This window comes from Staurois parvus, unplaced genomic scaffold (genome assembly GCF_062004578.1).
Source record: "Staurois parvus isolate SC_StPar_1 unplaced genomic scaffold, SC_StPar_1.0 ptg001805l, whole genome shotgun sequence".
Lineage (NCBI taxonomy): Eukaryota > Metazoa > Chordata > Amphibia > Anura > Ranidae > Staurois > Staurois parvus.
Window position 1 is genome coordinate 2,080,787 of NW_028319601.1, and position 25,122 is coordinate 2,105,908.

A 25,122-nucleotide genomic window follows, 5' to 3' on the forward strand; every position below is an offset into this window, starting at 1 on the left:
CTGTGGTAATCTTTCCTGGTGTACCACCCCAGACTCCAAATGAACCCTCTTCTCATCCAGCTGAACTGAGGGAATCCTTGAGCAAGGGGTCCCAGAATCTGTTTCTGAAAATCAACAGTCTTAGATTGGAGTTAGTCAGGTTTCCCATCAGAATGCCCTCTACCCTTATCTGACCCAAGGGGTGTAGGATTATTCACTGTTCCTTGCCTGCAGGCTGGTTGGGTTGGAAGCTGTCTTGAGGCCTTCTGCTGGGTTGGCTCCTTCCCTGGCTGTACCGGTGGCCCTCCTTCTGAGGACCAGTGAGGTCCAGAGATACTCCTTTCAATATCCTGACTGGAGGTAGGCCCCTTCCTCATGGGCCCCCTCCCAAGCTCCTGCATCCTAGCCTTTTACTTCATTTTCCACCCAAACTCTGCTGCTGCTGAGCAGGCTCAATAACACTTAAGGGCTGTCCCGGCCTCATACCAAGCCTTCTGTTTGAGGATTGGCCAAAGTCCCTTAAGCGTGCAGGCCAGCCCCTCCTCACACCCAACCACTGAGTTCTAGAGACTTCTCCAAGTCTCTAGATCAGGGAGAGGTATTAGGGAACTGACCTGAGAAGCCCTCAGCCCTGACCTCTAATGACCTGGCTGACTCATGCCCAAGCTGACTCATGCCATGGCTGCTATACAGCCTTTCTCTCTAAAAAAAAAAAAAAAATAACTAGCTCCCCTGGCTATCTAGAGGAGCGCTACATTTATATATAGCAAATACAATATATGATCCTGCGAGTATGTATTTTTGGTAGGCCAAGTCCACTTTAATTTAAAATCATAGTCAGTATGGTTAATAATCAGAAGAATAGTGATAGTGTTAGACAGTTATACTGTATAGTATGATATTTGATCTTCAATATTTTGCTTATTTTTACAGGTTCTTTATTTTGCATCTCAGACTTATACGCCTGAACCAAGCACAATGGTCATAACAGTTGCCTAGCCATCTCTGCACTATTTTTGGTTATCTTGTATTTTGTAACTTTGGAACAAATGTCATACCGGATCAAAAATGGATATGTCAGTTTGCCTTCACGTTATGGTTCCATAGAAAACTTTCAGCACCATCTGGATAATGGAAGGAGGTCTCCTCGGTGGACCTCTACAGACCTAGGCAGCTGCAGGCATGGATTGGATTCACCAAGACTCTTTGGTCTCTCAGAGCTGGAGAAGAACATTGCGGTGAGACATCTTCATAATTTAATTATTGTTCTAAAACTGCCATATATTACGCAGTTTTCTTTCCTATAACCACAGGCTGAAGGAAAGAAAACTGCTCAATTCCCCCCCATCAAAACAGACCGCATTGATGGGGGAATCCCTGCTGAACCAGCCGAATATCGATCCATCCATGGCCTGCTTAAGGCCCCATTCACGCCTGAGCATTATAGTTCGAAGCTCAAAGTTCAAAAACTCACAACAAATGAAATCTCATGTAATTGATTGGTGGCTGTTTCCCATATAAGAGCTCAGGTGCCCATACCTCAATTCCTGACACTCCAAAAGCTACATAAGATACTTTTGAGGCAGATTTTGGCATTTTTGGCCCAACAGACTTCAGTGGGAAAGCCTGTAAACGCTAGAATTGAGCGTTTTTCAGGCATAGTTCAGTTGTTTTTAGCCAGTAAGAACTGGTCTCTTCCCCTCTGTGCTTTCCATTTGCTAAAACAGAAATGCTTGAACCTTCAATATACATGTTAAATGCTAGAAATATGTTTCTAAAATGCTTATATGTGGTATAGATATGCAAACACTCAAAAATGCTCAAATATTAATGCCTGAAAATTGCTGCTCAGGTGCCATTTTCAGGTGTTTTATTTGACCATTTTGCATGTGTATGCAAGTATTTTAGAAGCATTTTACAATTGTTTTACATGTATATTCAAGCTTCAGGCATTTTTAGCCAATGGATAGAATCAGGGGATATAGGCCAGTTCTTACAGCCTAAAAACATCTAAAATACACCTAAAAACTCTCAATTCAAGCATTTACAAACTTTCCCATTGAAGTCTATATGCCCACAAATGTCCAAATCTGCCTCAAAAGTAGCTCTTGTAACTTTTGGAATGTGAGGCACTAAGCTACAGGTGCCTGAGCTCTCATATGTGAGCAGCCACCATTAAAAGACACAGGATGTTGGAAGTATTTTAATTGTAGTTTATGGAACATCCATATCTAAACTGCTGAAACTAAGACATACACTATATTGGCAAAAGTATTGGGACACCCCTCCAAATCATTGGATTCAGGTGTTCTAATCACCTCCATGGCCACAGGTGTATAAAATCAAACACCTAGGCATGCAGACTGCTTCTACAAACATTTGTGAAAGAATGGGTACCTCTCAGGAGCTTAGTGAATTCAAGTGTGGTACCAGGATAGGTTGCCACCTGTGCAAGTCCATCAGTGAAATGTCCTTGCTACTAAATATGCCATGGTCAACTGTTAGTGGTATTATAACAAAGTATAAGCAACTGGGAACAGCAGCAATTCAGCCACGAAGTGGTAGGCCCCACTTTGTGGGAACAGTTTGGGGATGGCCCCTTCATGCTCCAACATGACTGCACACCAGTGCACAAAGCAAGGCCCATAAAGACATGGATGAGCGAGTTTGGGTGGAGGAACTTGACTGGCCTGTCCTGACCTCAACCCAATAGAACACCTTTGGGATGAATTAGAGCGGAGACTGTGAGCAAGCGACATCAGTCCCTGACCTCACAAATGTGCTTCTAGAAGAATGGTCAAACATTGCCATGGACACACTCCTTAACCTTGTGGAAAACCTTCCCAGAAGAGTTAAAGCTGTTCATAGCAGGAACGGGAGTAGCCACTAACTATTGAACCCTACGGACTAAGACTGGGATGCCATTAAAGTTGGCATGCGTGTAAAGGCAGGTGTCCCAATACTTTTGGCAATATAGTGTATCTAGGACAGTAGTACTATTTTCTTGCTTGTTATGTTTTCTGAATAATTTTATTACAAAGTTGCTAATGTATTCTCATCATGCACAATAAGAGAGCAGTTGACCTCAAATATAATCTACTTAAAGTGTAAAGCAGGCCATAGTGGAGGCTATAGCCACTGGCAATAAATGCATGTAAAAATCCGACCTGCTGGTTGTACCCAAGGTGATCGATGAATTGACTTGGGTACTATCAGCCTGTCCATAGATGGTTTAACTCTCAGCTGGTCCCTGCTGAACTGGCCAAGAGTCGAACCATCTAAGGCTGGCTTAAGTCAAGTTTAGGATAGAGTGAACAATATTTAGAACCTTTGTGAGGTTTGTGGGGCGCCATTACAAAACATTTCTGAACACTTAGGCAAGCCATACATATGTAAAGTTCCTTTTTCAGCTCCGCATGCTGAACAATCAATCAATCAATACCATTTGAGATAGCTGTGTAAAATTTTTGCCTGGTACAGTGAAAGAAAGGCCAACTCAGTGGATTGCCATCTAATGTCCCATCTAGGCATCTTTAGACTTTGAGATGGTTAGCTATCCTCCCGAGGACATTGGGTGGGATACCCAGCCATCCTTACACAACATAAAGAAGTAGTAGGACCCAACAATAATCATCACATGATGCTACCAAAATTGAAGGCGTGATACTGTTGACTCCTCACTCTTCCCCATAGAGAAGGATCTTAAAGGGACATTTTCCAGCAAGCATCTCAATCCACATGAGGTACTTATTATTGCATTCTAACAATGCAGAATACGTAATAAATTGCTTAGAAGTCATATGCACAGTGGTTCCCTGGGGGCATCATCCCCAAAACAACAAATGGTAAAGAAACTACAAAGAACACAGGACGTTTAATATGCCACCCAGGAAAGCATGTATAGTCAAAAACAAAAGAACTAAAAAGATAATCACACTTTATTAAACATATCATTTTTTTTGGTAAATTCATAAAAATAATTCAGTAATTAAACAAAAGTATTAAGTAATAATAATAATAATGATAAAAAGTACAAAACAAGCAATATAGAGACAAACGTCCTGACAAAACTGTGTTGTATCTTCACACTTTGCAGAAAATCTGCTTCTTCAGTACAAGGGCTTGCCAAACATGTCTTCAAGATCATAGCAGCTCCATCTAAGAAGACAAATCAACACATTGATATACTCCATAGCAATTAGTGTAACATTGTGGCAGTAAATTATTATATCCATCATCAAACATTATTCATAAAAAAAACAAATTCTATTTATCCCCCTTCACCATGTTATTTACAGTTGTGAATATAATATTTTTTTTATTATGAATTATGACATATTGGAGAGTAATCTTTTTTATTAATGAACCACCAGCGCTGTCAGGGGGCAGTGCCATGTGATAAACCCTGCAGCGCTGCCTGTGTGATCCGTCTGCAGGGGCTGTGTATGTGTACAAGCAGCTGTAGGTAGCCACATTGGTGCTGCTGGTAGTAAATGAACACTCATTTTATAGAGGGTCTGGGGCTCAGTGCTGGCTGTACCTTCCCCCACAAGAACACCCAAAAATTGGGCTTAAGAATGGGGTGGGACTGCAGCCATAAAAACAAGGTTTTTAATCCCCAACAGAGCTGCTAATCCAAATGGCACCAATTGCTATATGCATTTTGTCCCCTTCTAAAGTATTAAAAAGTTAAAAAGATTGAAATTAATAAGAGTTCCTATTAAGGACTGCTGACCAGAAAATTGTAGTTTTCTGATGGCTTCTCTTACAGTATGTGGTAAATAATCTGTTTATAGTGTTGTTAAAGCAGTAGTAAACTCTTAAAAGTAAAAAAAAAAAAAATCTTCCCCCTGCAAGCTAAGAGCATAAAGTGCCCGTATGTATCGCATACTTGTACATTATTATTATTATACAGTATTTATAAAGCGCCAATAGTTCCCTCAGCGCTTTACATTACAAAGGGGACAGAACATGTGACAGAACAATACCAATACAATGCAAAACATGAGGGGATCGAGGGCCCTGCTCTTTCGAGCTTACAATCTAGGAGATTATGAAAGACTTACCTTAAAACAAAGCGCTCCAGAGGCGCACTGTCACTGCTGACAAGGCTTCAATCTTTGCCTGGTCTTCCTCCTGGGTTCCCAGGCTCTGGACGCTTGAATGGCCACGATGACGTCACTCCCGCACATGTGCATGAGAGTCACGGTCAAGGCACAGAGCTCTGAAGGGATGGCATGAGTTTGCCATCCTTTCAGAACGCATAGACCAGTGATGTCACTGGCTGCAACAACAGTGAATATCTCCTAAACAGTAAACGTTTAGGAGATATTCTTTGTATCTACAGGTAAGTTTTATTATAAGCTTACCTGTAGGTACAAATGTCCATGCGGTGTTTACTAACACTTTAAGGCAGTTTTGATATTTTTGTAGCATCTAATAACTTTATCTTTGTAATATCTTGCCTGAATAATTCCCAAAAAGGCAGCTGGGCACATAGAATCCGAAAACTGGATGGGACAGTGGAGAGATTACACTAAAGGGCCTATGAATCCACGGCATACAGACAGAGCAAGATCTGTGAGTCCCCTGCGCGGCATCCACTCTTTGGAATGTTACAGGTACGGTGTACAATGAAACAAACATCTTGGCTTTAAATAGAGAGGTTACAAGCGGTAGAAGCATTCTTGTCATTCTTCAGTTATGTTTAATAAAGTTATTGACTGATGATCTCTAAATGTAACCACCAGGACCAATCCTTAGAACCACAAAGTGACAGCATAGCAATGATTCCATAAATTCAATCACAATTACATCACATTACTCTTCATTTCCTTAGATCTGCTTATACACAATTAGATTTTCATGTGAACGTTCATATGCAATATCTGAAAGGTCATTCATCAGAACATTTTTTCTTGCCATCATTGCGTCAACTAATTTTTTTTGAAAGCCCTTAAAATTTTATCCAGTGCTATTGAATGGAAACTCCAATTTGTTTTCAAAAACTACAACAAAAACTACAATACAGTTAGAATTGTTTTGCGCTGCACATTTATTTATATGTTTATGTAGTGGAATTAGAGGGTTTGCCACATTGTACTAGCTGCTCATTCACTTCTTTACTCTCACTGTTTATATTTTTTTACAAAGTATGCTGAGTATCCCAAGTATAAATACAAATAAACCCCCCTAGTGCAAAATAATGACAATTAAATACGGTGTACCCTTCCCTTATTAACAAACTTCCCCAAAACGCATATAAAACACTTTAAACCCCAAAAAATGTGATAATCTTATGAAATATGCTTAGTATCCCAAGTATAAATACAGATATAATAAGTGCTCAAAACAAAAAACACACAAGTCCCAAAATAATAAATTAGTTCTTCAAAATATCAAAGTCATTCAAAATCTCAAAATCAACCTCCAGGTGAAGACAGCCTCCAAAGTAATTTCTGAAACCAAAAAAACCTCAAAAAAAGAAAGGAAAACGCACAGTGTATTATCCTTAACAACTTGAATTATTCATTCCATAACGCATGTGATTCACACAAAAACACTTGTGATCACTATATGGTAAAGTGAATAGATGTGTAAACACGTGCCCGTGAAACAATCTAGTGATAAAAAAACTGTAAAAAACGTGTCCACTTCTAGAGTGCAAAATAGATACCCTTATCAAAAAAATATATAAACACAAGCTTAGTAATCCTCCAGGCAGCGTACTGATATATAATAAGTTCCTCCAGAGGGATCTTCACAGCCACAGTATTATACTCCTCTCCACATCAGTCTCCAAATGATGCCCACCATAAATGAAACCACAATAGTGTAATTCCATAAAAACTTAAACAGAATATACTTTATGTGCTTACATATATCTTCATCTTTAAAATTGCCATCAAACAAGAAATCAGCCCAGCCAGACCTCGGGCAGGGATTTCCGGAGGTCTGGCTGGGCTGATTTCTTGTTTGATGGCAATTTTAAAGATGAATATATATGTAAGCACCAGGGTCGGACTGACAACTCATGGGGCCCCCGGGCAATAGGGGATCATGGGGCCCCTGTGTCTTTGCCCAAACTCAAAAAAGCCTATGAAAAAGGTACCAGGGGCATCTCACGGGGCCTTCTACTGACCCCGGGCCCTCGGGCAGTGCCTGAATTTCCAAATGGTCAGTCCACCCCTGTTTTTTTTTGTTTCAGAAATTACTTTGGATTCTGTCTTCACCTGGAGGTTGATTTTGAGATTTTGAATGACTTTGATACTTTGAAGGACTAATGTATTTTTTGGGACTTGTGTGTTTTTTGTTTTTGTTTTGAGCACTTATTATATCTGTATTTATACTTGGGATACTAAGCATATTTCATAAGAATATATTTTTTACAAGTTAAAATTGTTTGTTCAGGAAAAATTTCATCCTGTTCCTTTGAATTTTCTCATTACTATGGTAAAAAATGAACCTCAATTTGGCCTCATTATCCATTAAAAAAAATTAAAGAACATTCCAAATATCAAATTAAATTCTGCTTGTGTATGGCTAGCTTTAGGTCAGGCAAAAATAGATATTTTTCCAGTCAATTACTATTTTTTCAAAGAGATAAGGTCATCACCAGTGGTGTTTGCTCAATGCTTGACCAAAATGGTTGTGCATGTTTGTTTCCTGATAATGCGGCAGAATGACTGCATTCCAACATGTCTATATTGGTGGTTGTGTTTATTCCAAAATGAAGATGACTTGTTTGTCCAAACATAAATTGCTGATCTGTGTCCAGAGTCCAGTCATATATATGGACACCACTACTATTCTGTGTCATAAAATGTAGATCAGGCCAGTCATCTGATTTTTTGTGAAACAGAATAAAGTAAGGCTTCATTTGTCCCACCAACTCAAAAAATTATCCCACAAAATAGATAAAAAAATTGATATTTTAATAAATAAATGTCACAATTTGCATAAACCATGTTAATACCACATGATCGGGCCCACTATATAAACTACAATAATGATGATGTAAATATTCAATATATAAAAAGCCACACATATATCCATGTGTAGCACCTTCCTAGATAGGTTAGATAAATTTAGTTCTTAGCTCTCCTGTTATCAGTGGAGCTTCTTGTGATTAATCTGGTCTGCTCTAAGTTTCACAGGCTGTGGGTTTGTCTGCTTCCCTGTTTTCTGGATGGTTCTGAAAAATAGTGGGCTGAGAGAATCAAATCTACAGTATGAATATTTATGTGGTTCCAGCCAATCCCTGGGGGAGGACGCCTAGATGGTGGATGGGACTGAGCATAAATAGTCTAAATCCTGGAGCTGCTGGGTCTTGTCTAAGAAGAGGAGATCCCAGCCTGAATGACTGCTGTCTTTCTGGGCGGTCCATCTGTGCTTTTCGACTGCTCATTGATGTCCCAGCTGGATAGCTTACAGGGGGGTTCCTATTCTGCTGAACTCTACTGGAGCTGATTGAGGGACTTCTTTTGGGGATCTGGTCTGAAGGATTCCGAGGATATATGTCTGGCAGATATTGGAAGGAGGCATCCAGATATCCAAGGACATTAGTGAGTACAGACCATTGTGTGAGAGCCCAGTGACCGTGTGCTGCTGCTGTCCCTTAGAGTCAGCTTGTGCTTAAAAGAGAAGTATGGGATTAGTTTTTTTTTTTAAATTATACTTACCTAGGTGGATGCAGCATTGATCCAGTGCTGCATCTGTTCCTTGCTGACTCTAAGGCTGAGAACTGAGCATTCAGACACTGCTGATCGCTCAGTTCTCCCAGTGACTGCTCTGCCCCTCCAGTGCTCACTGAAGTGCTGGCTCAGGCTCTCAGCAGCTCACTGAGAGGATGGGCCAGGTGCTGGGTCCAGGTTCCTGGGTGGATCCCAACCATATGGCCACAATCTTTCCCCAGTCTGGACCTGCCATCATCACTACTGTGATCCAAATTGGTTGGCTGTACTTCTGCTTTAAAAGTGGATATTGTTTATGGTGTCCCTATGTAGCTTAGCCATTATTTGCTGTTGCAAGGACTGTGCTCAGAATCCTTAAGAGGATCCAACGGTTGTCTTGCACCCATCCATGTTCAATTTTTTCAATAAAGCATCAAAAAGAATATCCTTAGACTAATCAATGGGCCGGAACAGTGACTGAGACTGTGTGCCTGGCTGCTAGTGTATCTACCGAGGAAAGAAACTTGGGAGCAAAACAGTGGGCCCTTTAGGGGGTGAGCATTACACATGTATTCCAGTAAAATAACTGATATTATGATACATTTATCAATCCAAATATATCTTGTAGAGGCATATACATACTTCAGTAAACATAAAAGCAATATTAATGTGACAGGTTCACTAAGTCCTTGTAATGAAAGCAAAAGTACCGGTAAATATAATGAGTCAAATCTAAAAGAAATGGACACCTTTGGGCAATTAAAAAGACTCACCGTGCCTGCAAGGGGGGTGCAGCTAGAGAGAAATATAGACCCCATCATATCAGTTATTTTACTGTGTGGCTTTATATATATATATATATATATATATATATATATGGAATATTTACTTCATGATTAATGTAGTTTACAGGTATATAGTGGTGCTGTCCATGTCCAAAACTGTTTATTAAAAACAGCTTTCTAAAGATTTTTTTTGTGATTTTTTAATATATTTTAGGTTTTGTGCAACAAATGATGCCTCTATTTTTCTTTATCTCTAGTTCACATTGTACTGGTTGAGGTTGTCCCTCAGACCAATTATTTTATAATGAATAAACAGTTTTTGTTATTTCATTATCTTGACATTGAATCTTATTAATCCCAGTAGAGCACTCTGCAGTTAAACCTTAACCACATTATATATCACATTAAACCACCACAATTGTGTGTAACACCCCTTCACATTAGTAAAACTTTAAATACAATCTATCATCAAAACAATCACTATGTGGCATGAATCCCATCAATACAATTATTTGTAATAAGAACAATCCTTAAACATCTTCTGTATTCTTTAATTCGCTTCCTGTGAATCATCCAAACAAAAACTCCTCTTGTACTCCTCCACTCCGTGGCCTCAATATTGCTGTTACAGGCTCCCAGCATGTATAGTGCTGCACCTATATCTCTCAGCTCAGCTCCCTGTCCGCTGTTGCATTGTGATGGTTATCTTATCAAGGTTTAATAACAAAGAGATGCACTGAGATGAACAAGATTACATTTTTGCTTAGTGTGGGAATCGCATATTGGTGCCAGCTTGCTTAGTTTATAAGTAATACTTTTTTATATATATATATGTATAATATTTACATACTATTACAAACCTCTCATCCATTACTGGACAACCAGCACTTTTCTAGTCATCTGTGTTTTTGTATTGTGGCAAAGTAGACAAATATGTTCTAACATGAACGTTATCTGCACACACATTGACTGCAATCTTTACTTTATTTGTATACTGCTGGTTTTTTTTTTAAAGGTTGCTTTACTGGAATGTTTATTGCTATGACTGTTTTCTTAAGCAGATATATATTTACTAGTAGCTTTCAGATAGCCTTTATAGTTTGTATGTGCCTTCATATTTTTCAATTTTATAATTTAATAGTTTTTATAAAATGGTACTTTATGTAGTTCAAGGTTGTTCTATCTGTGTCTACTTGCAGTAAGCTGCCAAATAATACACCTCCCAATTCAAGGAGAAATTCTCTGTCTCGCCTGTCCACATCGTCTCCAGAGGAGTTTCCCCTGGAGCTGTCCCTGACTCGTAGAGGATGGAGTGGATCAGAAATGGACCTCAGGGCATCTTTCTCAGAAAGTGCCCAGAAACGTGCAGATCTTGTACAGCGCCTGAGGGAGGCTCAAGGGAAACTGGAGGAGCAATCAGACAAAATCAGAAAGAGGGATAAAGAGCTGGAAATGGGCCGGGCCAAAACAGAGCTACTTGCCCTGAAGCAGAAAGTAAGAAAAGTGGCAGCTATAAGATATTAGGCCTCATGCACACTGGGCATAAAAAAATGCTGCCTAACAGGTGTTTGGTGGTTTTTCTTTCAGCCTTTAGACACAATTCTACATTAGACTACGCGTCCATGCATATTTGGGCGTTTACAGACATATTTGTAGAGGAGTGTTTACAGGCTGAAAAAAAAAATCTGTTTTTGAGAGGTGCTTTCGGGCATAAAAAATGCTTGAGATGCCTAAACACATGTAAACTGGTGTTTAGACACATCAGGCTTTTTAAATGTACATTTTTCTAGTGTTTTGAGGAAAAATTATTTTATATGCACCTAAATATGTGTACACTATGCTCCTTTTTTTATGCTACCTTTTTCTGCCAGCAATTCTGGCATTTTTACTGCTGCCTAGTGTTCATCGACCCTAACTCATAGCAAGCATAAAAACAGGCCATGGTTTGTTGCAGATTAAACCATTTTAGTCTAATCTTTCAATAAATGCCACATATGGGAGACTCAGACATTTGCTGCCAACCAGCTTTCATTCAGATATTAATCAGAAGAATGGAATGGCAAATCCACCTGCATATGTGATTATCATAGGATCACCAACATTGTCCTGCACATACAGCAATTCAAATATCTCATGAATGAAACATAAGGAGGAGTGCAAATGTTTATTAAGGCTTTTCCATACATTTTCCTTATGTACTAGATTTTTATTTTTCTAGTCAGGTGAATGAATCAACGTAAAGTTTGGGATTTATATAAAAAAAGTATATTCTCTCTGTCCCCCCACCACCTCTAAGATCAAAAAGACTTCTGAGCACTCAGTTCTCAGTCTTCAGTGAGCAGAGAGCCAGTGACTGTCAGTCACTGACTCTGCTCTGCCTCTCTGGAGCTCACTGGAATACCAGCCTGTACAGGGGACAGGAGCGGCTGGCCCAGGCTCTCAGCGGTGTGGATCTCGACTTTTAAGTCGAGATCCTTTCAGAGCCTGGACCAGCTGGGTGATGTCAGTTGACAGCCGGCTTTAGCCCATTGTTGGCTGAATAGGAGTCACAGGAATGCAGAAATAAGTGCACTCCTGTGACCAACAGGAGAAGTAGGACCAGAAAAGCTTTGGACCTACTTCTCCTTTAATGATTTGGTTCCATAGAGATAATCAGTCTGCAGAAACTGTGAACAATGTAAAACTGTGCTGAAAAGTCTTGTATGACAGCTCAGTATGCAACATAATTGTCTTTTAAAAGCCATCAGGAGGAGCCTAAAGCTGGCCACACAGGTTACCAGCAACTATTAACCCCAAAGGAGATTGTAGTTCTCTAGTGCTGTAAATAAAAGGCCTACCTAACTAGATATATTTTTTTCAGATCCTTGAACAATGTTGGTAAAGCTAAGGGAGATTATTCAGAGAATGTACAATTAGATTGTAACCTGCATAACCAGTTTAAGCTGAAATGGCAGTTCTAGCATTGTCTATATATGCTATTTGTCATAGCAATGATAATTTCTAGCTCTCATTGACTCTCTTTGCTGAAAATAATAGTCATTGTAGTGCTTAACAATTATTATAGCTTAGTGAATTGAGTCAATTGTTTGGAAAGTACTTACTGGAGTAGCTTTTCTTTTATGATGTACCCCTTGCCATTTGTTTTATTACGTTATGCTTCTATAAAAATGGTTTTCTTTTTTTTTTTAATGATTGCTAAATGATTTTTGCTAAAATTCTAAATTGGTATTGTGAATTTATTTTACCAGGTAGGATAGATAAATCTGTCAGAAGTACCTTCTGGAGCAGATGTGTAGCAGATGGGACTTGTGTCTTAAGTATAAAACTGAACTGATAACTACAATTTGATCATTGTTCAAGTCTATAGATTTACAGTTAAAGTGGTAGTAAACTTCACAACAAAAAAGTGGGCCCCCCATCTCACATTAGCACATTATGACAGACTTACCTGAAAATGAAGCCCTCTAGTGGAACGCTGTCTTCCTTCCAGGTTCACGGGCTTCGGCCATATGAATGGCGAGTCAAGATGACGTCACTCACATGCATGCACAGGAGTCAAAGCAGCAGCACAGAGTTTTTACCGAGAGGTAAAAATCAGCATTGTGACTTTACTACCACTTTAATAGTTTTAAAAACACTGAAGCTGAACCATCTTAACTGATGAATACAAATAGCTGCTTTCTGTTTTAGAGGTTAATAGCATGCCTAAAATACATTAAATGCACATATAATCTTACAGGAATATTGTTGCTGAAACAAATTATTTTTTGACAGGGTCACTTCACAGGGTAAACTTCAGTTCTTCATCCTTTACTTTGTAGTGCAGATCTGAATGTGATTGGTAGTTAAATGACAGTGGATCATGACAGTTCTTTCATCCTTGACTCTTTGTTAAAGCACAATGTTTACATGTACATTATGGTCATTTTCACACCTCTATTTTATTGGCTAGCAACTAGAAGCCTCAATTTCTCAATTAGAAAAAGAGAAAGGTTGGCTGGAAGTATCCCGTTTTGAAGATAAGAAACAACGAGGAGAACTGCAAGACAGGTGAGATTTTCATTAAAACTGTATGTTCATCACCTTTTTGTATATTATAATAAATGATAAATATTAGATATCATCCAATTACATGAGACAGACATAAATAGAATAATCGTATATAGCCAAATTGTTTAAACTGACCTGCCTGTAGTTAACCCCCCCCCCAAAAAAAACCCATTCTATATATATATTTGTGTATATATATATATATATATATATATATACACATACATACATACACACACACTACATATATATATAAATATATATGTAAATAATATGTAGTATGTTGTATATGTAAATATGTATATACATAAAGTACACATACATAATACTACACTGTTCTTTTAAAAATTCATGCTATATTATTATTATTATAATACAGTATTTATATAGCGCTAAAAGGTTTGCTCAGCGCTGTACATTATAGTGGGGGACAGTACATGAGACAATACAGTAACAAAACAATACACGAGGGGTTCAAGGGCCCTGCCCTTTCGAGCTTACAATCTAGGAGGGAGGGGATAGTGGTACAGGAGGAAGTGGCTGTGGGGGATGGAGTGGTAGGAGGAGTGGAGGAGATCAGCTGTTAGGTGAGGTTAGGGTAGGCTTCCCTGAAGAGATGGGTTTTCAGGGTGCGCCTAAAGGTGAGGAGGGTAGGTGACAGTCTGATGGATTGGGGTAGTGAGTTCCAGAGGATGGGGGAAGTCCTGCAGTCGGGCGTGGTCGGTGGAGACCAGGGAGCTAGAAAGTAGGAGGTCTTGTGAGGAGCGAAGATTATGGGTAGGGTGGTATTTGGGTATCAGGTCAGTGAGGTAGTTTGGGGCAGCGTTATGAATGGCTTTGTATGTCCGTGTTAGTAGTTTGAATTTAATGCGTTGGGCAATCGGGAGCCAGTGGAGGGGATGACAGAGGGGGGTGGCGGATGCGGAGCAGTTGGTAAGGTGGATGAGTCTGGCCGCTGAGTTCAGGATAAACTGAAGCGGGGATAGTCTGTGATGAGGTAGGCCGGTGAGAAGGGAGTTGCAGTAGTCCAGACGTGAGATAATAAGGGAGTGAACGAGTTGTTTAGTAGTGTCTGGGGTTAGGAACGTACGTATTTTGGAGATGTTGCGGAGGTGAAGCCTGCACGAGTTTGCCAATGATTGGACATGGGGTTGGAATGACAGGTATAAATAGCTATATGCTATTTATATCAAGCACATCCTTGCTAGAAGTCAGAATTCAGTGCACAATACACTATCTGGAGATTCTTTGACACTGAACTCCATGAAAATATTTTGGTGTTTGGAATATGTGATCATGTTCATTTAGTTTAATCCAGTAAAATGTCTTAACGCAGCATTTACAGTACATAGCATTTTAGGTATCAGTGCTAAATTTGACAATTTGACATTTGCTTTATGACAAATATTTTTATTGCCAGGATTATTAATTTGGAGATGGAAGTAATGTTGGCAAAATCTAGTTTAGAAAATTTCAACTACACCAATGGGCTCATGAATCAGAAAACTTCAATGGTAAGATTTTATTAAAACATTAAACAATTGTGGATCTAGTGCCCACTTTACTGCACCTGTATCTTCTGGATACATGCACAATAGCTTAAGAGTCCAAAAAGCTAGCTCAGCCCATTGCTATGGACAGGTTCAGGAGATAATAAAGGTAGACAACACATTTGTGCATGTCTGTGTGCAACTTCCAACCACCAACAACCAATTATTGGTCGTGAAGGGACATGGAGAAGAGACATCAGTGGCCAGTACCACACAAAACCTTTAGATTAAAAAAGGGGAGGCTGTCACAACCAAAAATATACTATCCAGAGGCTTACCTAGGTTGGTGTCACCCAGTGCGGTAACACTTGGTGACACCCCCTCCGACAATCCCCGCAGAATGGATCGGATCTGTGGATTGAGCATAATGGATCGGACTCCGATCCATTATGCTCAATCCGCAGATCCGATCCATCCTGCGGGGATCGTCGGCTTTCTTTACAACTTACCTTTTCGTGGAGCGGGTCCAATGTCACCCACCGTATAGGTTGCATGCCGACAATCCCCGCAGGATGGTTCGGATCTGCGGATTGAGAATAAGGGATCAGAGTCTGATCCATTATGCTCCCCAATCCGCAGATCCCATCCATCCTGCGGGAATCGTCAGCATGCAACCTATATGGGGTGACATCGGACCCGCTCCACGAAAAGGTAAGTTGTAAAGAAAGCCGGCAATCCCCGCAGGATGGATCGGATCCATCCTGCGGGGATTGTCAGCTTGCTTTACAACTTACCTTTTTGTGGAGTGGGTCCGGTGTCACCCCATGCGGTCGGTGTCACCCAGTGCGGGCCGCAGCCCCTGCACCTGCCTCGAGACGCCACTGATACTATCTTAGACCAGTGATCAGTGAATCACAATTACTTACTACAATGGCCTGTCTTAAAGGCAGCCTTGAAAACTGATCTGTTGGGTGTGAAACCTGGAGAGAAGTATGCCTGTGAATTCACAGAAAAAAATCTGGCATGACGCACAACAGTGCAAACAGCCACATACAGTGCAAGCGCTGCCTATGTATGCAAATGTAGGATCACCCCGGTGAAGCTTTCAGTTAATTGGGAAGACACAACTCTTTTGCTGCTGGAAAGGCAATCCAGGACAACAGTTATTGGACATAAAGTTACAAGCAGCAGCTTGATTTAAAAAAAACAGTTTAAGAAGTCTTGATCCAGAAATCTGTAGAGAAACGTCCTACTTTTTTATGATATTAAAGAGAAACTACAGTCAAATTTTTTAAACTAAAAGTCAGCAGCTATAAATACTGTATAAATAAACTGACACTTTCCAGCCCAGGGATCCAGCATTGTCTTTACCCGGGCCAGTTGTTATATGGTCTTTGGATTGCTGGCAACCCCATCTTGACTGTGGGATGCAGGTTGTGACTTCCTGCTGTTTCACTGCCTGCTTCCCACTGTGCATGCACTCTCAGAATGGTCCCGCAGTCTCATGGAACACGTGGCAGGCCCCAGGAGTTTGGGGGGTCGGGGAGAGAACTAGGCTAGAAAAACAGAAGTGGTAGTGGGTACTTGTCAGAAAAAGGTGTCTGCTCTCAAAAAAAGAAAAAGGAATTCCAATAGTGGCATAGGAGGGGGAGGAGAGAGTTAGCAGAACTTAAGTGAAGTTCTGCTTTAAGCTAAAGTAGGCCGTACCAGCAGATACAAGGGTACCGCCACTAAAGGATGCTGGCCTTCATGTAATTAGTCCTCCTGTATGTGGCATTATATCCACAGGTTATGAATATACAATGCTGTATCTCTCAATGGACATTGGAGAGTGAAAGAAAATGTTTTTTCTGCACAAAATGAATGCTTGGTATATTAATACAAAGATAATTGTTTTACATTGTCCACATTACTAGTTTATTCTAAATAGCAGCATTATTCAGTACTTCACAGTTTTCAGTACCTGAAAAGATATCAGATAACAGATGACCAATGCTGGTCATGATTTTTATAATATTTGTATTGAGATGTATTTACAATGTAATACACAGATCAAGTTATGAGATTCAGTCTATGCACAATTAAGAAATAATATAAAGTTTAATATGTGTAGGGAAATGAAGAGGTGAATCGGGAATTGAAGACAGCCAGGGAAAATCTAATCTACTTTCGAAATCGAGTCAAAATCCTTGAGGCAGAAAAGAACCAAGCTGTGGAAGAGCTGAGAAAACTCACAAAGGTAAACAGATATTCCCAATGCATGTTACGATTGACATGCTTACATGAGTACCTAAAGTTTCCTATTTGAAATTTAGGTAGACCCCAGATTTTTCTTTTTAAAGATGCACAAAATATGACAATTAAGAGTCAAACAGCTTGTGTATCAAAGGATAATACAGTCCACAGAAGGGAAACAATTATCTTAAATAACAGAGTCAAACATTACAGTACATGCAAATAGGGCTATTGAAGGCTGACATGGAATGCTTACAAAGACTGGTTGCTCAATCAATAGATTGTGATACCATCGTATCTGTGTCGAACTCCAATCAAGATACCTGACCAACTGGGATCTTGAAATAACTGGATATAACAATCGGCAACAAGTCGTAGCAAAGTGCACCAACATTTTTTGATCTTAAAAGAGTTGTAAAAGGGTAGGGGGAAGCTGACCCTAGATTTTAACCCCACTGTGTATTGAACACAACTTCTCTCTGTTCACACACCAGTTGCAGAAGGGTGCATATTGTTTTTTTTTACCTTACATTAGCATGGAGAAAAAAATATATTCATCACACTATAGAATCTTTTAGTCAGAATGGTAACTGAAATATTGCTGCACTTAATTGAATGCACCCTTTAACCGATAGTCCCTTGTGCACAGATTTAGGGCTCCTTCCTATACTTATTGTAAAAGATGAAATACAAGAAAAAAAATGGAGTTTTGGTTTTCTCTTAGTTCCATCCTGATATAGTGATTGAGTATTCAAAAGAATAATATAGAAGGTTAAATAGTTTGGGAGTGATAAATCGTGGTGTTGTATTTCACATAAAATGTTTACCTTGAAAGTAAATGAAATATAGAATAGAGTGGAGGTTGGACTTTTTAAATATGGCTGCAAGGCCTGAAAGGGTTCCTGTTCTTATGGAGGTGGTGGGTGGGCTCAGCGTTTGGCTTCCCTTTGCCCTTTAGTCTGGAAATGTGAACCTCACTTCCCTGGGGAACACATACTGGGGTTGATTTACTAAGACTGGAGAGTGCAGCTGTGCATGGTAGCCAATCAACTTCTAACTTCAGCTTGTTCAATCAAGCTTTGACATACCTGGAAGCTGATTGATTTCTATGCAGATCTGCACCAGATCACCGAATTTAGCATTCTCCAGTTTTAGTAAATCAACCCCATAGTGTTTTGTGCCCCCAGAGACTGGAGAACTGCCTTCCTTAGAAGCATAGTTGCCAAGTACATAGCTGTCAAATCACCCAGGAAACTCACCCAATTTTGATGGTCCTCTCCCATGTTTTAAGACATTGAAACAAAGCCTGTGGGGGGTGATCTGCATAAACAACCTGCACTGGGTAAGAAGTGATGTCACCAGATGGAGGAAGAAGTGGGAGGTGTCAAATACTGAGCAGGCGCCAGAAACTTCAAACTCCATCTTTGTCTCTTGTCCTCTCTGCAGAGGTGAGGGGTGGGTTGCTGGAGCAGAATGAGCAGTGGTGGAGTTTGCTGTGGCAGAGCAGAGTTGCTTGGTAGCAGAAAGTTGCAGTGCATGGGGTGTTGGGCTGCAATGTCAGAGAGGTTCAAAGACAGGGGTGAAAGGGGTGCTAGGTGGCAAGAAGGTGTTGAATGCCAGGGGTACTGGGTTCTTCATAGTCCTGAATGCAAGAGCTATCTACCTGGCATGGAGGAGCTCAGCTATGAGGAAAGATTAGAGGAACTGAATGTATTCTCTCTTGAGAAGAGGAGATTAAGGGGGGATGATATGATCAACATGTATAAATACATCAGTGGTTCATATAGTGAACTCTGTGTAGAGTTATTCACCCTGAGGTCATCACAGAGGACAAGGGGGCACTCTTTATGTCAGGAGGAAAAGAAATGTAATCTCCAAACACAGAAAGGTTTCTTCACAGTGAGAGCTGTGAAAATGTGGAACAGACTTCCGAAAGAGTTGGTTCTGGCCAGCTCAGTGGATTGCTTTAAAAAAGGCCTGGATTCATTCTTGGATACACAGAATATAACTGGATATAACATTTATAGGTAAAGTTGATCCAGGGAATATCTGATTGCCTCTCGGGGGATCAGGAAGGAATTTTTGTTCCCTGCATGAGCAAATTGGATCATGGTTTGCTGGGTTTTTTTGCCTTCTTCTGGATCAACTGTGGGTATAGGATTATAACTTTTTTTTTTTTAATGGTTGAACTGGATGGACTTATGTCTTTTTTCATCCAGACTAAGTATGTAACTATGTAACCTGTAAGTCTGCAGGAAAGTTTATGTGACTGAGCACCATTCAATATGGGTTGGCTCCTGGATGCATTGTCAGCTGACCTAAGGTAATTGCAAATGAGTTTAGTTAGCATGTGGAGGAATTAGGAATTAGGTTATATAAAAAAAAGTACAGTGGATATAAAAAGTCTACACACCCCTGTTAAAATGTCAGGTTTCTGTGATGTAAAAAAATAAGACAAAGATAAATAATTTCAGAACTTTTTCCATCTTTACTGTAACCTATAAACTGTACAACTCAGTGGAACAACAAACTGAAATCTTTTAGGTGGAGAGAAGTAAACATTAAAAACTAAAATAATATGGTTGCATAAGCGTACACACCCTTAAACTAATACTTTGTTGAAGCACCTTTTGATTTTATTCCAGCACTCAGTCTTTTTGGATATGAGTCTATCAGCATGGCACATCTTCACTTGGCAATATTTGCCCACTCTTCCTTGCAAAAACATTCCAAATCTGTCAGATTGCGAGGGCATCTCCTGTGCACAGTCCTCTTCAGATCACCCCACAGATTTTCAATCGGATTCAGGTCTGGGCTCTGGCTGGGCCATTCCAAACCTTTAATCTTTTTCTGGCGAAGCCATTCCTTTGTTGATTTGAATGTACAGTATGCTTTGGGTCATTGACATGCTGAAAGATGAAATTCCTCTTCAAGTTCAGCTTTCTAGCAGAAGCCTGAACGTTTTGTGCCAATATTGACTGGGGTTTGGAACTGTTCATAATTCCCTCTACCTTGACTAAGGCCCTAGTTCCAGCTGAAGAAAAACAGCTGTCACCACCATGCTTCACTGTGGGTATGGTGTTCTTTGACACAAAAACAACACTGCACATCACCAAAACATATCTTTTGGAATTATGGCCAAAAAGTTCAACTTTGGTTTCATCAGACCATAACATATTTTCCCACATGCTTTTCGGAGACTTCAGATGTGTTTGTGCAAACTTTATCTGGGCTTGGGAGATTGTTGTCACATGTACCACACAGCCAGTACTTGCCAGGTATTCCTGCAGCTCCTTTAATGTTGCTGTAGGCCTCTTGGTAGCCTCCAAGACCAGTTTTCTTCTTGTCTTTTCATCAATTTTGGAGTGACGTCCAGCTCTTGGTAATGTCACTGTTGTGCCATATTTTCTCCACTTGATAACGGTCTTTACTGTGCTCCATGGTATATCTAATGCCTTGGAAATTCTTTTGTATCCTTCTCCTGACTGATACCTTTTAACAATGAGATCCCTCTAATGCTTTGGAAGCTGTCTGTGGACCATGGCTTCTGCTGTAGGATGCAACTAAGAAAATGTCAGGAAAGACCTACTAGAACAGCTGAATTTTATTTGGGGTTAGAGGCACTTTAAATGATGGCAGGTGTGTACTGACTCCTATTTAACATGATTTTGAATGTGATTGCTTAATTCTGAACACAGCTACATCCTCAGTTATAAGAGGGTGTGCACACTTATGCAACCACATTATTTTAGTTTTTTATGTTTACTTCCCCCCCTAAAAGATTTCAGTTTGTTTTTCAATTGAGTTGTACAGTTTATAGGTCACATTAAAGGCGGAAAAGGTTCTGAAATGATTTTATCTTTGTCTCATTTTTTTACACCACTGGAACCTGACATTTTAACAGGGGTGTGTAAACTTTTTATATCCACTGTAGGTGTTTTTTTTAGTGGAAGGAGGCCTATTCAACTGAATGATGCGCTCCAAAATCACGCTTAAAAAAAGCTTTAAAAAAGTGGCAAAAACATGACACAGTAGCGTCACTCACGTGCAAACGGGGCCTTAGTGAAGTGACTGCATAGTGTTCAAAAGAGTCATCTGTGTTGTTAAAGGTTTGATAGTTCAATCTCACTATTTCTGTTTACAGGGGAGTCATTTGGCTCTCAGCCAAACAAATGAAGCAAACCAGAGGGTGACTGACACTCTTAGGACACATCAGAACCTGCAAGAAGAGCTTTCTGACCTTCAGCTGAATTTCAACAACATTAATCTGGTATGGATACTGAATTGCGCATACTGAATGTTGTCATGTGGCCCCAACCTGTCTTTTCCAGTGTGGTGAAGCTCTTATTTTTAACAGGAGAAAGAACTTCTGTCTTCAAAAGTAATGAGGTTAGAAGAAAAGGTTTCAGATCTGACCTTAAGGCTGAGAATTGCTCAGTCTGACAAAGAGAGGTATATGCAGGTAAGCATGGAAGCAGTTTGAAATAGAAGTGTTGCCTTTTATCTTTATATTTACTGATTTTAGAAATTGTCATACATACAGGAGAAACTTGAGCTCCACCGACGCACACAGGAGCTGTCTTTAGAGCTAGAGAGGTCTCAGAGAGGACGTGAAGGGTTTAATGACCAGGTCAGTGATCTCCATATTGAACTAGTTGGTGCAAAGGCCCAGGCTAACCGACAAGATCAAGAAAAGGTGCAAATGAAAGAAGAACTGGTGATGCTGAAACAAGTAAGACCTTTGCAACGCTTTCCTATATACATTTCGTACTCTTTCCTAATTACCAGAGTTTACATTTGTTTTAAAGTATTGTGAAATTATATTCAACATATCATTGCTATTATTTGTTATATAAACATTATATCATTGTCCTCTATTTTGCCAGGTCAATGAGAAACTGACAGAAGAGTTGGGGCAAACACAGCAAACTCTCCAGAATGCTCTGGAACAATTGCACCAGACTCAGGCAGAGCACAAGATTGCCAGCAATCTATCTGCTGCACTGGAAGCTGAACGCAAACAACTCCTAGAAGAGAAGCAGCTTCTAATGGCAGCTGTGGAAAATGATGAAGAAAGCCAACGTGTACAGGACCTCAGGTAGCCAGTTGTGCCCCATTAGTATGCAACTTCTAACATTCTTTTTTTGTTTTATGTTTTTCACTGTTTTGACTGTAATATATATGGACACATTTAGCTACTCACAATTCATTGTTAGTTATAATTGTTGTTTAGCTAATTCCTATCAATTTACCTGTCCTGCTATTTATCCTAGTTTGGGATATCTAGTGCAGCATGTTAAACTTGTTTCCCCGGAATTATCTTTGCCTGATCATGGACTCTAGCTGCTCCTTGGTGGAGCGTTGGTAAAACAAATTAAATGTAATAATGCAATAACCAGATTTTTCAGAATCTGTCAAAGAAACTCCCTCTAGTTTGGCATGCCGAGAATTGTCAGTTGTCATGGGGACATTTGCATAAGATGTTCAAATGACCTTTAGAAGGCTGCTCAAAATAAAGCTAGCCATACATGTCTGGATGTTTCTTCGAATGCTTATATTAAAATTATGAAAAATAGTTCATCAGAACATCATTGAGTCAACTAATTTCACTTGAAAGCCCTTAAAATTTCAAACACACCTGCTATTTGAAAGGAATGCCAGATATATTAAACAGGTTTCATGAAAATATGTACATTGCCCAAACCAAAACCACATTAATAGCTAGAATTTCACTTGTTCGAGAAAAAGTTACTATCTTGCTGGTTCAAATTTTTTCATCAATATGGTCGAAAATAAACTTCGACTGTATTGACCCTACTAACAAAAATCTAATGTTCCCAAAAATAAAAAACTTTCACTCAGAATTTTACTGGTGTATGGCAAGCTTTAGCATGAGCAGATTCTCTACTTTGTGTTTTACAAGATAATGACACTTAATATCATCACTCCAACCACAAAGAGGATGCTCATTTCCAAATTGTGCCATTGTGGAAAATCAGAATTAACACTTAGCCCATTTGTCAGAAAATATATATTTCGCTTTGCCATCACAGGGCAGACCAAAGTCTAGCAGATCAATTTTCTTCAAAAACGTTTTGAGTTAAAGTGGGTATAAAGCCTAAACATTTTTTGCCTTAATGCAGTCCTTGCCTTAAGGTAAAAAATGTTTAGGCATCAGTGTCTGCCCTCACCCTTCCCCCATACTTACCTGAGCCCTCATTTGATCCAGCGCTGTGCACGTCTGCAACTCTTCTGTCCCCTCACTTCCTTGTCCCACTGGCTTTGCTGAGGCAGTGGGAGCTATTGGCACAAGTGCCCTTATAGAGAGTCGCTCTCGGCGGAGAGGAGGAGCCAGGAGTGACAGTTGGGGAAGAGGAGAAGAGGAGAATTGGGGCTACTCTGTGCAATTCCATTGCACAGAGCAGGCAAGTATAAACCTGTTTGTTATTATTATTATTTTTTTTTATATAAGAGAGAATTTACAATCACTTTAAAAGTTGGTAGTAACACAAAAAAAAAAAGATTGTAGTTTTAGGCACTTTTAAAAATTGTTTCGTTGTTACACAGTATTACTTACCTTATTTCTACACAGGTAAACCATAGTTATTATTTTTATCCGTATTTGAGTCATGCAACAACTTCTAAGATGGTTGGGAACAGCAATGTTATTTTCTGTATCCTGAACTGTGAATTTGTGTTTTATAGCAAGTTAGAAATTCTGCTAATGTCTTGTAGAGCTAGTTATGACAATTTTGTTTTGTTACACTAATATCAGTGATGACCAAAGATTTTAAAACACAGATCTTCAAACAGAGCCTGTTTTATACAACTCTATGTAACTTTCAGAGCTTCCCAAGAAAATCAGCAGAAAGAAAGAGACAAACTGAACACTCGTTGCCATGAACTGGAGGCAGCTCTGGAACAAGCACATGAACAATTAGGGTCCCAAATCCAGGAGCAACAGCAGGTCACCCTATATTGGAAGGAAAGATGGCAGCAGACAGCTGTAAATTTAAAGAACGTGGAGGAACTGCTTGAGCAAGAAAAATCTCAGTGTCAGAAAGCTGCAGAAAAGGTGTGGGAATGTTTGGGGCAAGTATGTTATGACACAATCTTACTAGGATTGTTTTACAGTTTTTTTTTTAATGACTAGGTTAGAACATGATACGTTTTAGAGAATGCAATTAATTTAAAAGGATCAAGTTGTTTTAAAGAATATAGTGCCAACATTACATCTGGCAACGCATTTGGGAATTGGGTTGTTCTTTAGAAGCAAATTCAACCATGGGAAATTCCATTCTACACTGGACATAAATACACTGGATAGTACTATTAGTGTATTGGTAATGTTTGAGGCATCAGAAAAAAACAAACAGGTGTCATTCAGCTGAAAATATACTAAAAATGGTCATCGATCATAAAAGACTAAGGGATACATATAGGTATAACTAAATGTGTACTGAATTTAATAGGGTAAATCTCAATTATTTGCTGTTGTAAAGATTGGTTTTAATTTAAACACTGGTGAGACTGATGTGCTAGTGCTACCCTTACCTTTATTGCTGCTGATTAGAGCTTTGGTCTTGTACTGAGTAAAATAGTTAGCTTATTCTATACTTCTCTTCTATTGGTAGTTCTAGTCTGGAATTGAGCTATTATTTTCATTTTTCATGTATGTTGTGAATTTATACCACTGGTGAGCCACGTTTCAAATTTGTATTGTTATCAGGATCAGGTACCAATCCCAGGTATTTTGTCTTTTAGTATATCTTTCTTACATGCTCTGCTATCTTGTCTAAGTGCTACACCCTTGGCTTCTCTTTGACAACTATATGTCTCCTATTGGCCCTATTCACTAAAGGGTAAATTAGTTTGCACATCCCATTTTTGCCAGGTTTGCAAACTTATAAT

At 39.5% G+C, this 25,122-nt stretch overlaps 1 protein-coding gene across 1 annotated transcript in view; it reads left to right on the plus strand.

Moving 5' to 3' along the window:
* The first annotated feature begins 950 nt into the window (after positions 1–950).
* LOC149434206 (uncharacterized) overlaps positions 951–25,122 on the plus strand; it is a 69,593-nt gene continuing 45,421 nt past the window's right edge. The window contains exons 1-11 of the mRNA XM_089663929.1: positions 951–1,217; positions 5,464–5,600; positions 10,636–10,930; positions 13,389–13,486; positions 14,907–15,000; positions 17,090–17,215; positions 21,356–21,481; positions 21,569–21,673; positions 21,755–21,943; positions 22,098–22,309; positions 24,058–24,286. Of these exons, the coding sequence (XP_089520055.1) occupies positions 1,029–1,217; positions 5,464–5,600; positions 10,636–10,930; positions 13,389–13,486; positions 14,907–15,000; positions 17,090–17,215; positions 21,356–21,481; positions 21,569–21,673; positions 21,755–21,943; positions 22,098–22,309; positions 24,058–24,286 (1,800 nt within the window). The 5' untranslated portion in view covers positions 951–1,028. The remainder of the gene's footprint in view (positions 1,218–5,463; positions 5,601–10,635; positions 10,931–13,388; positions 13,487–14,906; positions 15,001–17,089; positions 17,216–21,355; positions 21,482–21,568; positions 21,674–21,754; positions 21,944–22,097; positions 22,310–24,057; positions 24,287–25,122) is intronic.